The sequence below is a fragment of the Galeopterus variegatus genome, unplaced genomic scaffold (genome assembly GCF_000696425.1).
Source record: "Galeopterus variegatus unplaced genomic scaffold, G_variegatus-3.0.2 Scaffold2732, whole genome shotgun sequence".
NCBI classification, from domain to species: domain Eukaryota; kingdom Metazoa; phylum Chordata; class Mammalia; order Dermoptera; family Cynocephalidae; genus Galeopterus; species Galeopterus variegatus.
The window spans coordinates 225,204-239,330 of record NW_007728843.1 but is presented as its reverse complement, the minus strand read 5'-3'; the positions used below and the strand labels follow the sequence as shown (position 1 = coordinate 239,330).

The window sequence follows — 14,127 nt, the reverse complement described above, 5'->3', positions numbered from 1 at the left end:
TTTTTTTTTTTTTTTTTTTTTTGTTTTTTGTCTTTTTTCCGTGTCCGGCAACGGATTGCAACCCTCAGTGTTGCTCCCGTGCCTCGCTCAGCCAGTGAGCGGGAACCGGTCTGTATGTGGGATCCGAACCCTCGGGCGGGAGCGCCGCCGCGCTTCCCAAGCAGCGCACTATCCAGTGCGCCACCGGGCCGGCCCTCTCAAGTAATTTTTTGTTGTTTTGTTTTTGTTTTATTTTTGGCAGCTGGTTGGTAGGGTGATCCGAACACAACCTTGGTGTTCAAATAATTTGTTTTTAATTCCAAACATACACACACAAAAGCCTCCGCTGAATTTTATTTTTTTCTTAAACACACACACATAGAACAAAGGACAGAGCCAACTAATCATGTGCTTAGATAGGAAGGCCACCAATTCTACAGAATACTTTTAATGTAACTGTCATCTGATAAGGAACAGTCCCTGATTGTGGAATTGCATGAAAATGTACTCTAATACTCTATTCAATTTTGAAAATTATATTTGAAACTTGCATAAATTAATACAGTAAAATAAAAGAACCTTCATTTATGTATATTTACATTTATGAATACACTTCTAAAGAATATGTACATTTAAAACAGATTAACATTTACTACTGAGTGTAGGAAACTACATTTGGTTCCAGAGAATTCCAATCTACATATTACCTGAGATTTATGTCAGGGGTCTTAAAACATAAAATGACTACTGAATATCTTTTAAACTGATTAAAGAAACATACCCTACTGCAGAGCAGAATCATCTAGCTGAGAACAAGGATGATCAATATTCTTCCTCTGTTTGGATTAAAAATTAAACATCTAAACAGATGCAGGTTATGAATACTACTATCAATTCCAAAAGCCTAGTCACTTTTTTTTAACTTAGAAAGTCATTCATTATGAGTAATTTACTCAAGTAGTAAACCAACATGGTGCTTTACAGTTGGTATATATAATCACAGAAAATTTGATATGGTAGTAATTTAAAATTTTATTTTATTTTTTTTTATTAAAAAAGATGACCAGTAAGTGGATCTTAACCCTTGACTTGGTGTTGTCAGCACCACGCCTTCCCAAGTGAGCCATGGGCCGGCCTCTGAAATTGAAATTAATTTTTTTTTTCAACCGGTAAGGGGATTGCAACCCCCGCCTGGTGTGTTCCACACCACGCTCAGCCAATGAGTGCACCGGCCATCCCTATATAGGATCCGAACCCGTGGCCTCCGCACTACCAGCACTGCACTCTCCTGAGTGAGCCATGGGGCCGGGCGTAAATTAATTCTAATTAATCGAAATTTCTCATTGTAGCTCAAATTTGGACAAAGTGAAAAAATGTAACAATAATGATCCACTTATCTAGAGGTCAAATTTTCTACATCTTCAATTATGTTGGAACATGGCAATGATATAGAAAAAGTATTTTAGGACTACCATCCCAGAATCCAATAACTTTACTCAATGGGTTACATGTTAAGATAAATTCAGGCCTGCTATCACTTAGAACTACTAATTAAATTAAAAATATTCATTTACTAAGATTGCACCCGAAAATACAAAGAGAGATATGATGCTAGAAACTGAAACCAACTGACACTGAAAACTAATAGAATCAGCAATTTTAAAAGTATTTAACTGCCAGTGGCATTATGACATTATAACATGGTACATTACGCTCTTAATGAAGAGTTGAATCATAAAAAAAGTTAAACTATGTTTAGTGTATTGTTCAAAAGGCTGGGGAAATATAATGTATTTCAGAAAAATTTCTGACCCAAAAAATGGAAAAAGAAAAGAAGTGCTTAAAAGAAGTTAACCAATGATCAGAAAAAAAAATGGAAAAAGAAGTGCTTAAAAGAAGTTAACCAATGATCAGAAAAGATAGGAATGCAACAACTCTTGCAAAAAATGGAAAAAGAAAAGAAGTGCTTAAAAGAAGTTAACCAATGATCAGAAAAGATAGGAATGCAACAACTCTTGCACCTACAGTAACAAGGTAGGACTCACATCCCAAATTTATTTTTCACTTCATATAATATAGAGTGTAAATAATTCATTTTTACTACCTCAAGAGATTTCTCCCACATAAATAGTACCAATCTGTGAACTTGGATTTGTTTTTACTAGTCTTTCATGGATAAAGTGCTTTAAACATCAACGCATCAAAGCCTATGACTTATTTATATATGAACATACTAAATATTCTGGATTCTCCAAGATTAAATTATTATATTCAATATAATTTTTGGTAAAATGTATTTTGTATTTTGTTTCGGGAAACTGTTTATTCATATATGACACACATACATATTAATTCTCTAGTAGCAGGAAATTTTTATTAAGACCTTTTTACCAATCATGGTTAACAAATTTACTGTAAGTTACTAGAACTGGAATAATTTTAGAATATCCAAGCACATACTAATTTTAGAAATGATTAGAAAACCATGGGTCCCTGTATTTATTAAACTGAATCACCTGGCAGTGAAATTCAGTTAAGGCTCTTGGCATTGGTGAAACTTCTTCCCACTCAGACCTGTTGCTGTGGTAGACCTGCACTTCATCAGTGATTTCATCTGGTGCATAATCACCACCTAATATATAAATTTTATCTTCAATTCCAATTGCACCTGCATTAAAGCCTGCACATTCAAAAGATCCTTCACCCTTCCAAACACAAGTATCTGGACAAAAACTATAAACCTTATAAGTGGAAAGGTCACATATATACAGAGTGCAGTTTACTGGGACGGCTTTAATTAGCGTTGCATGGAAAAACTGCCCAAACTCTGCTACTAGTTCAGACCACTGATCAGTTGTAGCATTGTACTTAAAAAAGCAATCAAGTGATGGGTTAAAGGCATCTGTAATTTCTACCTCTGATCCAAGAACATAAATGACACTTTGGCATGCGCTTGCTTCTGGATAGTATATGCCTCTGGGTAACGGGCTAACAGATATCCATTCTTTGGAAAGAGGGTTGTAAGATTCAACATCTAAGAGACTTTTAATGTCCTGAGATCCTCTAGTCTTTCCACCTATAACAAATAATCTATTGAGAGCCATAACTGATGCATGCATCGTTCTTGGTGTTTTCATAGTTGATACCAAGAAGAATTCATTTTTGACTGGACAGTAGCACCAGGTTTGATCAGTGGCATCATGGTATGTTTCAGCAATATGAAGTCGAATTGTTCTACAACACTTCCCTTTGCAACCACCTGTCAAGAATATTTTCTCTCCATAACTAGACAGACTAGATCCTGGCAAATCAATTAGGTGTGACTGTGGCAGTATTTTCCATGAATCCGTTTTAATATTATAGCAAAATGTATATTGATTTTCTCCATTTTCCTCAGTTTTGTGAATAAATATATATTTTTCAGTTGTGGATGGTCGGGCATCAGGGAAGAGTCCACCAGAACCTTGTACACACTGAATTGAATCCATGATTATGTCAAAACAGTTTGTGCTTTTGAGTAAACACTCTTCACTGAGCAGACAGTCTTGAAGTGTCTCCTCAGATAACTGATGTAATCTTACTTTTTTAATCAAATGAGGCAGATGCTTTTGCCTTGATTCTAAGTTATGTTTAGTCCAACTAAGGACGACCTTCAGTACTGTTTCTTCTTCGGGAACATTTAATTCATCTGATTCCAGACATTTTTGCAGTACTCCAAAACTCATCTCTAAGAAATCACTTGATTTAAATAATAAAGAAAAATGATGCTGTACAAAGTGTAATGCATGATCAAACAAACGGGTAGAGCCATAGCTATCTGATATAGATAATAACTGTAAACAATTGACAAGATTCATACTTTTTATTAAAAAGTCACTGCAAGCTTTGGATAGGAAGGAAACTTGAAGAAATGATGACAACTGGAAGAACATTTCCACATTATCATCTGTTATTTTTGTTTTCCCAGTATAGGCATAATCGAGAAACGCTTTTACTGCTCTGGAGGACAAATTAGTAATGGTAACACTTCCGTCATCTCTTTCTTTCATGTTTACTTCAAACATAGCCCTGCAAAAATAAAGAACACAGAAGAACAAGTAAACAGAAATATTTTATTCCATAATTATTTTCAACATTACCTTAAAGAGGTTTCCTTTACCCTTACGTTGATTTAAAATATATTTACAAAATAATCTTTTAATAATCATACTAGTAAATTATTTTAATATCTAGATTATAGACCATATTACTTATTTGCCAACAAACATATTACCTAATTCCCATATTAAAAATATATACATTTCAGATGAGCTATAGCAACTAATCCAAAAAAGATTATAAAAAGTTCAAATTTTTTATACTGATTATTCTTATATATTATTCATAAAATTAGGGAAAAATCTCTTTAATGGAAGAATTTCTTTATGGGTTAACTCGCATCAAATGTGCTCCTAATAACTAAAATTACTTAAAATATAATGCTTTTGGGTTTAGGATTTAAAAGTCTCTTTCAAATGAATCTTCAATTTGACAGTAATGAAACAAGGAAAATGGCACACAGTGAGATACCAGATGTCTCCAGTGAACCTGTCTGTGTGGGGAATTCCACCAAATAAGATACACTTCTAAAAAGACGCATTTTATACAGTGCTCTAGGGAAAAAGGAACATATTTATAAAACTAAATAATAACAGCATATCACACTAAGTCAAAAAGCCAAAAACTAAGGTTTTGTGGTAACAATCACTGAGAGATGGAGATGGGTTCTCACATCTGAATAAGCAGACCAGCTTGAAACTTCTTCCTAATATGTTCTATTTTATCCCCAGGTAAAAGTTGTTAAAGTCGATAGACTCTAAGCAATTGACAATTTCTTTGATTCAGTTTAGGCAAAAATATAAATTATTTGTAAATGTGTGGACAGGGACTAAAATGCATTTTATTATTGATTATTAATAATGGTTTGTATTTGTGCCAGTGTTGTCCAGGATACCTTTGTGAGCACTGCATCTAAATGCCCAAGTACTTTGGGAGAAAACCAATCTACTTACTAGAGTTACTTCAGAGGGTAACTAAACTATTTAAGAAGCACAACATCCAACTGAAAAATATAAGGAGCATTGCAAGTAAGGAGTACCTCTTAGGAAAAAGGATGACAAAATGACTTCCTATTAGGCTGTTCAGTAGTCCTTAAAACAAAACCAAATAAATATAATTAAAAAATTGTGTACATGCTACACATTATGCAGGGTTTATAAAATAATCTATACCAATAGTAATATTAACCTGTTATTATAATTATATTAGATTATGAAGACATTGGTAGTCAGTTTAGGGTAATATTAAGAGCATGACTTCTAGAATCTGGCTGCCTGGGTGGATATATAGCTATTCTCTGCCACTTATTAGCTGTGTGACCTTGGGGAGGTGACTTAACTTTATTGTGCTTCAAATTCTTCATCTGAAAATGGGAATACCAGTAGTATCTATCTTATTGGGTTGTTGAGAGGATTAAATGAGTTAATCAATTCAAAGAATTAGCTGTTATTGTTATTATTTTAAGAAAGCAAATGTTTTCTATAAGATTCCATATATTTTTAATTTACCATCGGCTTTCACATTTTCTTAGAGAAGACACAAGTAAGATCATATTTCTATACTTAATCCTACTCATCTTTAAAGTATCCAGTTAACATCTATCTCAAATTTACTATTTTATCATAAAGTGATAATAAAATGTCTGTGATTCTTTTTCAATTTCTTGTCTTCCATGACTTTACATCTCAATAATAATTTTCATTTTCTAAAAACATTATAAAGTGAATTTACCATGCATTGTACACTTTTCTGACATTTTTATTTTACATTTCCCTCCCAATATTCCAGTGAGTTTAGTCATAACACAAATATTATAAATTAGTGGCCTTATGTAAGAGTGTAAAGTATCAAATTTCTATCTACAGTTGTAAATATTTTTATGTGAACTGTGCACTCATTTAACAAAATACTACATATAATAAAGAATCTGTCATTTGTGTTATTTAAAAGAGATAGAAAATTTTTAGAAAATATATTGTTATAACAGTAATTTTAAAAATTAAAAGCAGATCCATAAAAAACTAGGAGCAAGGTGAACAAAGTACTATGGACAAAAATTATGTGCATGTACATTTAAAAAATGTATTTTATTAAATGTATTTTTTAAAAAATAACTTCAACAAGAAGAGTAGAGGACTGTAAATTCAAATATTTACATGAACCTTTTATTTTATTAGCATGAAAACATAACAGAAATAAAGTTGTATGTTTATACCATATTATTTCCATTTTTTGCTAGGTTAGAAATAATAATAATCATCATAGCAGCTAACATTAATTGAATGCAGTGGGCATTGTGCTAATCATTATTTACATATTATTTCATTTAACACACATAATGATCCTAGGAGTTAGGTCCTATTTTTATTATCTTAATTTTTTACAAATGAGGAAACTGAGGCCTAAAGAGGTTAAGTAACTTGCCTAAGGTCACATGTCTAGTAGGTGGTAGAGCTGGGATTTAGATTTCAGGCACATGTATTAAGAGGACAAGTATTTAATAATGATACTACACAGCTTACTGTGATGAAGAGATGACACGAAGAATATGGGAGAAGAAAAGAGTTAAATGGAAGAAAAGCTGGATTAGAAGAGAAGCAGGAAGACACTGGTAGAACCTGAGAATGGCGAGTACAAGAACGGTTAGGGACCCAATAGAGGTCAAAGAAGAATAACTCAGAGTACCTGTGATAAGAAATGAAGAGATGAAGGCAAACAGCTAGTTCAAGACTGCTGTAGCCACCCTGTCCCCAGTAAACTGTGATGCAGCACTGAGCCACTGCTCACAAATCCAAAGCAAGAAAGCCTATAGGAGCAGGTGTTTAGCAAGTAGTAGATCTCAAGAGATGTTTGCTAAATGAAGTCCAGCTAATAAGAATTACTCCAGAAAGCCATAAGGGTGAGGATTAGACACTGGTAAAAAAAAAATAGGTGTTGAATTAAGGATAAAAAACAGTATAAATTAACTTGCATCTAGGTGTATAAGAATTACTCCAGAAAGCCATAAGGGTGAGGATTAGACATTGGTAAAAAAAAAAATAGGTGTTGAATTAAGGATAAAAAACAGTATAAATTAACTTGCATCTAGGTGTTTCTATATCTTAAATCTTACTCCATTTTTATCATGTTTATTTATTGGAGATTTAAACCCTGCTTACTTTGAATTAAAATTGCTTCCAAAATTGAACACAATGCAAAATACTGCAATTAGGATTTAAGTTTATTGCAGTAGGACTATAAGAGCTGAAGGCCAGGGTGTCACCAAGAGAGGCCTGTTGACCAAAGGGCTGTACAGGATGCATTACCTTGATACAATTACCACAGTACTAAGATCATGTGTCTGATCCTTAACCTTGCAAAATCAGAAACCTGCTGTCATCACAGCAGATTCTTGCACTGTCATGACTAGGACATTCCCTGTAGGGTGATCTACACTGGAAACCAAAATATATTCAGAAGGTTGCTTAGAATCAGAGCAAGTTGGGTGCTCTTAAGAAACGTTTCATAGCTAAGAAGTACTTTCCCTTACTACTGATATCTTTGCCAATGAGAGGAGAACTTTTTAAATTCTCTGGGTTAGAGCCCCTCCCATTAGATAATACAGGGCTATAATACACAACTAAAATTTATTTTCCTCTCGGACTAATTCTCTTTGAACTTTGTTTCCATTTTTGTTTAACTTGTCTTTTGCTCATAGTACAGGGATACCCAAACTAAGTTGACCCCAGATGAAAAAAAAATTTTTTCCCCCAGAACATTTCAAGGGACCGATATTCCATAGAACTTTGGGAAATGCTGGCTTGGGAAGATCCAAGCTTTAAAAAAAGGTAGCATTAAACTCTCCTACTCAAAAAATTGCTAATCTTTGTTCTAATTAGTTTTTTTGTTTTAATTAAAAATTACTATTGCGTGCTCCTGTGGGAGAAAAACTGAGTATAGTTATAAAATATAACTTAATTATCTATATCATAAAATCTGAGGCATAGACAAGGTAAAGTACCTGAAAAAGTCACTGCATGCTGCTAACACACAACGATGACATGGGATTATTTCATCTTTCATGATTATTTTGAAATCATAAAAGACATTTTGTTCTCTAAAATTCTGTAGTACACTTAAAATTTTCTGTCCATGATCTTCTGACACAAGGAAGTTGTTTTTCTTCTCAGATGGAATTCCATTACATGAGCTTTGTTGACTGAAATCATATGAATTATCCATAGCCAATTCCATCCGCTCTTAGAACTAGAATGAAAAAAAAAAAAAAATACTGATGTAGTACAGACCTAATGAAGTTTTCAGACTCCAAAATTTGCCCTTTTTGTCAATTACATACAGTGCTCACTAAGAACAATCATAATACAGTAAATCTTGTTCTAAACATTTATTTTTATGACATTAAATAATAAATTCCTTTATAATTTCATAAATGTTGAGCTCATTGGAATAAAAAGTATACTATCAAGGGATAATGCTCAGCTATATAAATGTGTTAAATGGTAAAACTTACAAGTTGTATAAATAGCTTACATAGGACCTCAATACATGACTAGTCTTATTGTTATACATAAGAGGTGTTATTTCTATAGTAGTTATTATTTGAGTATATACCCAACATATCCCCCTCCCATTCCACTCATTTTCTTCTGGTAGCAAAGCAACTGTCAAAATGCTGATTTGGAATATAGACTACATGCCTTCTAAGATTAGACTTTTACAAGAGAATTGGTTGAAAAAGATCAGAGTGTCAGACTGTATTAAATAGTTATGACCTTTTGTAAGGTCCAATATGGTAAATATAAGCCATGAGTTATTTGAATTTAAATTACTTATAATTAAATACAATTAAAAATTCAGGTCCTTGGTTGCTCTAGACATATTTTAAGTGGTCAGCCACATATTGTGAGACAGTTAATTTTATGTGTCAACATGTCCAGGCCACAGGGTGCCATACATTTGGTTAAACATTTCTGGATATGTCTGTGAGGTGTTTCTGGGTGAGATTAGCACTTGAATTGGTAGACTGAGTAAAGCAGATTGCTCTCCCCAATGTGGGTGAGCCTCATCCAATCTGCTAAAGGCCAGAATAGAATAAAAGGCTGAGTAAGAATTCTTTCTCTCTATCTGACTGTCTTCAGCTGGGATACCACCTTCTGCCTTCAGACTCAGACTGGAACTATACCATCAGCTCTCCTAGGTCTCTAGCTTTCTGACTGCAGGTCTTAGGACTTCTCAGCCTACATAACCAGGAGAGTCAATTCCTTTTCTCCCTGTCTCTGTCTCTGTCTCTGTCTCTGTCTCTCTCTCTCTCTCTCTCTATATATATATATACACACATCCCCTACTGGTTTTGTTTTTCTGGAGAATTCAGACTAATACATGTGGGCAGTGGCTACTGTACAAGGAACAAATATAAAACATTTCCGTGATCACAGAACGTTCCATTAGATAGCTGATATACTGTGTGAAAAATAGTGTGCTTGTGTGTGTTCAGGAAAAAGTAATAGGATGAAACTGGCCATACTGTCAGAAAAATAAGTTATCTGCAGAAATAATTTTGTGAGTAGTGTTCTAAGTAATTGTGAGTAGGGAGACAATTAAGAATGGGAGTGGGTGTCATGAAGGGAAAGAGATAATGAGAGGTTGGGGGCAGTTCTGAAGAAAAGCAAGCAAAGAAACGAAACCAATAGGAAAATGTGTGCGTGTGTGTATATATATATATGCATGAGTATATGTATATATACACAGAAATAAATTATAAGGAATTGGCTCATGTGATTATAGAGGATGAAAAGTCCCAGGATCTATATAGTTGGCCAGCTGGAGACCCAAGGAGAGATGATAGTATGGTTCCAGTCAGAGTCCAAAGGCCTGAGAACCATGACAGCCAATGGTATAAGTTCCACTCTAAAAGCCAACAGACTTGAGACCCAAGAAAAGCTGATTTTTCGATTTGACTCCAAACGTAGGAAAAGACTGATGTCCCAGCTTAAACAGTGAGGCAGGAGAAATTCCCTCTTACTCAGATTTTTTTATTCTATTCAGGTCTTCAGTTGATTGGATGAGGCCCACCCACACAAGGAGGGCAATCTGCTTTACTTGGTTCGGTGATGCAAATGTTCATGTCATCCAGAAATACCCTCACAGACACACCCAGAATGTCTGACCAAATGTTTGGATACCCATGGCCCAGTCAAGCTTACACATAAAATTAACTATCATAACAGTTCAAATCTTTACTTAAGAATATTGATAACATACTATCTAGGATGGAAAAAGAGTAGCCCAAATTGGAGTGAGGTGTAAAGATAATTATGTATGGCTAATGTACCAGGACTAATTCTTCTCCTCACAAGGCATACTTCTTAAGTCACTTGAAGACTATTTTTTAAATTATACATGGTTTTTCCTCCTTTTCTAATACCTATAAAATACAAAGAATTGAAATATTGGCTTGTCTGAAAAATCATGTATTTTCCCAAGAGCATATGATATGGTAAAAGCAAATAAGAAGGCCATTAGCCTGAGGTTGTCTCTGTAACCAGAGGTCTTATAAAAGCAAACTGGAAGTTAACTTGGAAAAATTTCTTGTAACTTTAAAAAAAACAACCACCACCAAAAAACAAAAAGTGAGCCTTGGCCAATCACAAACAGTCAACAAGCCAATTGGTTATGCAACTAGGGACCTCCCTTCAGACCATATCCAAATAAGGCAAATTGCTGTAGCCAATCAGGCAATTTCTCTACTATGCTTCTTTGTTAAGCCTATAAAAACTTAACTGCTCACACTGCTGGACTGGAGGTCTCTGAATCTCTACTGGCTGTCAGTGATGCCTGGTTCATAAATTGTTCTTTGCTCAAAATAACTCTTAAATTCGTGTAAAGTTTTTCTTTTAACAATGTAAAATGGAAAAAGGAGTATGGCTTTAGAATCAGATAGACTTGGGGCCGGCCCAGTGGCGCACTGCTACAGTGCGCCGCTTGGGAAGCGCGGTGGCGCTCCCGCCGAGGGTTCAGATCCCACGTACAGACCGGTTCCCGCTCACTGGCTGAGCGAGGTGTGGGAGCAACGCCGAGGGTTGCGATCCCGTTGCCGGTCCTGGTCTGGTATGGGCGCGACACTGAGGGTTGCGATCCATTGCCGGACACAAAAAAAGACAAAAAGGAAAAAAAAAAAAGAATCAGATAGACTTGAGTTCCAATGCTGGTTCATCAATTTACTTGTGATATATTAGAATCAAATAACTTAAAAATCTTTGATTCTCATTTTTTTTTCATTTGTAAAATGGGAATAAACTATACGTACATAGTTGTGTTGTTGAGAAGATTAAAAATAATACATGATTTAGCACATAATCTGTGCTAAACAAGTAGAAGTTAAAACTTATTTTCTATAAGAAATTTAACATGAAAGATAAGCAAATCCTTTAAATGACATTAACCAAGAGGTTCACACTTATAAAGTGGTATGGGAAGGGAAAGGAGAAGTAGCTCTCTAATAATTCCTAAAGGCTTCAGAGAAAAGTTAAACACAAGAGCCATCATTGTAAAGTAGTTTTACCTGGAGTGTCAGAATCAATGGAAAGAGGAAAGAATAGGTGAGAGGTTTGAGCCAGCCTCTCTAACCAACTCATGATGATGGAAAGGAAAGTTTAAAGGGAATAGACAGGGAGTATTTGTACTATGCAAAAGGGCACACGAAGTTGGTAAATAGACCGTATGATTTTAATTAGTCTACATTAGATAGACAGACATGAGTCAATGCTGTGCAAAGTATCAAAGCATCTTCTTAATAACACAATGTGGCCAGGCTGTTACTCCTGGTCTAGTTCTCCAGCCTAACAATGGGCTGGAGCATCTATAACCTGTAACAGCAATGTAGAGGTCTCCCCACAGCCTGCCTCAGAGAACCAAAGAATTGCTTAGGACACACAGTCTAGATCACCTAGACACTCCTTGGAAATGCTACATATTTTCATCAGCTAAAAGATATGTATTTAAATCCCTCTATGTGTTAGAGAAAGTTAGATGATGAGGATCAAAAGATAAATGTATCTCCTATAACCTTAGATTCCTTTGGGTTTCTAAAAGTTCTCTTACAGATTAGGATCATAGATGTTGGCAAAAATATTTGATCCATCATCCTAAAGCAGTAATTACTACCCTAACTTCCAGGCCATCCATCTGGGGAGGAATGGGCAAAGGATGTGGGTAGATACTGAATACTTGTTTCATGACACTTTAATTCCATACGTGACTGATATGTATATGTTGTGTATGTGTGTGTACACATATATACACAAACATATAATTTAATTTTAATTTTCACTTTTAATATATATTTTTATTTATTGTGCATTTAAGATTTTCTCTGTTTACCTGTTCTATAATGTAGCCATAATTACTACTAGAAACTACACAGTTTAAGTAATATCATCCTAAATTTCTTTTCTCCCACAATTTTTAACTAGTATATGTATAATTTATACGTAAGTATTTATAGATAATTACACATACATAATTGTATAGAAATAAATAATTTGGCACTTGTACTGGATTAAATCAATTATTGAGGTTCATGGTACATGAATAAGAAGTAAACTCAACGATATATGTATTTTTTATTCCCATGAACAGTAACATAAGTAAAACAATTTATTATAAGTTTTCAAGTATCAAACTAATACATTAGCATTATGCACAGATATTCACTTTTATAAAGTGGTTAAAAGTTAAAGCCTGCCATGTTTCTTTTACACAGACTGGCCAAGCAGAGAAGCTGAAATTTTCTGTTTTCTTAATTTAATTTGAGAAAATTTCTATTTTTAGACTTTGAGAAATCAAAATAATTATAAATGCTATCAAAGAGAAAGGGTGCTGGAAATTGAATAACAGGGGGACTCAATCCACATGATATGATAAACTAAATCCAGTGAAATTGATAAACATCACTCAAGGAGCATAAGTAGAATTAGTAGAGAAGAGTGTCAAGGATGGAACACCAAGGAGAATTAACCTTAAGAGACAGGCAGTTTAGTTGAAAAATTATTTATGAAGCACAAACCAGATGCTGGTCTAGATGAACTGAAAATATAGTGAAAATACAATTTGCGGAAGACAAAATAAGCAAGTTATACGGCTGAGGAAGAACTCATAAACAACAGAGACAGAAATGGAGGAAAAAAAGCAGAGTTGGTAGAAACTAAGGGAAGAGAGTTAGGTCCTAATGATTAAACAGAAGTCACTGATGATTTAGGGGTGGGGTGGGGAAAGAAAAGATCACAGTGGATTTAAGAAGAAATAATGAGCACAATTTGTGTAAATTTTTTTTTTTTTTAGAAGTTCAGCAAGGTGGGAGCTAGAGAAGCATGTAGATACTAGGAAGTTTTGTTATGATTTGTTTGGGAAAACTTGAGCATGCTAATACACTGAGGAGAAAGGTTGGATATGAAGGGAAATTTTGATAATGATCACTACAATCTAAATTCAGCATCTACCTCCATACCATAAAGCAAAATCTTTTGGACCTTTAAACCAATAATTGGAGAAGAGTATTCTAGGGTAAAACTTCCATTTCTGTTAGGTAAACACTGATAGGCAAATAAATGGTTAGAGACTCTTACTTTCACTGTTGTTTAGTTACATAACAAGCCTAAAGGTACAAGGATTTACAAGTAATTTATATAGATATTTCATTCAATGCTCACAATAATTCTTTAAGATTTTTATTAATAATAACTTTTTCATAATAGCAAATTGAGGCTCAGACATTAAAAACATGACCAAGAATGCAAAACTAGTAGAAACATGTTCGTTTTATTCAAAGTCCATGTTCTTTCCAATACCATTCTGACTCTGGATTTTAGTATCAAATGAAAGCCCAGAAAGCAATTTTAGCACTCATAAATCCAACCATAAATGCACTGGTCAAAATTACCGTAACGGGCCGGCCCGGTGGCACACTGCTACAGTGCGCCGCTTGGGAGCACGGTGGCGCTCCCGCCGAGGGTTCGGATCCCACATACAGACCGGCCGCTCACTGGCTGAGCG

General features: G+C 34.5%; 1 protein-coding gene across 2 annotated transcripts in view; it reads right to left on the bottom strand.

Moving 5' to 3' along the window:
* Positions 1 to 2,331: 2,331 nt before the first annotated feature.
* KBTBD3 (kelch repeat and BTB (POZ) domain containing 3) overlaps positions 2,332 to 14,127 on the bottom strand; it is a 23,507-nt gene continuing 11,711 nt past the window's right edge. The window contains exons 1-3 of one of the 2 annotated variants that reach the window (XM_008582831.1): positions 8,078 to 8,159; positions 5,117 to 5,168; positions 2,332 to 4,047 (exon numbers count right to left, since the gene is read on the bottom strand). In XM_008582831.1, coding sequence (XP_008581053.1) covers positions 2,445 to 4,043 — 1,599 coding nt within the window. In that variant the 5' untranslated portion in view covers positions 4,044 to 4,047; positions 5,117 to 5,168; positions 8,078 to 8,159 and the 3' untranslated portion in view covers positions 2,332 to 2,444. Of the gene's footprint in view, positions 4,048 to 5,116; positions 5,169 to 8,077; positions 8,323 to 14,127 lie in introns of those variants that run through there. The other variant, XM_008582830.1, reaches the window with a different exon arrangement.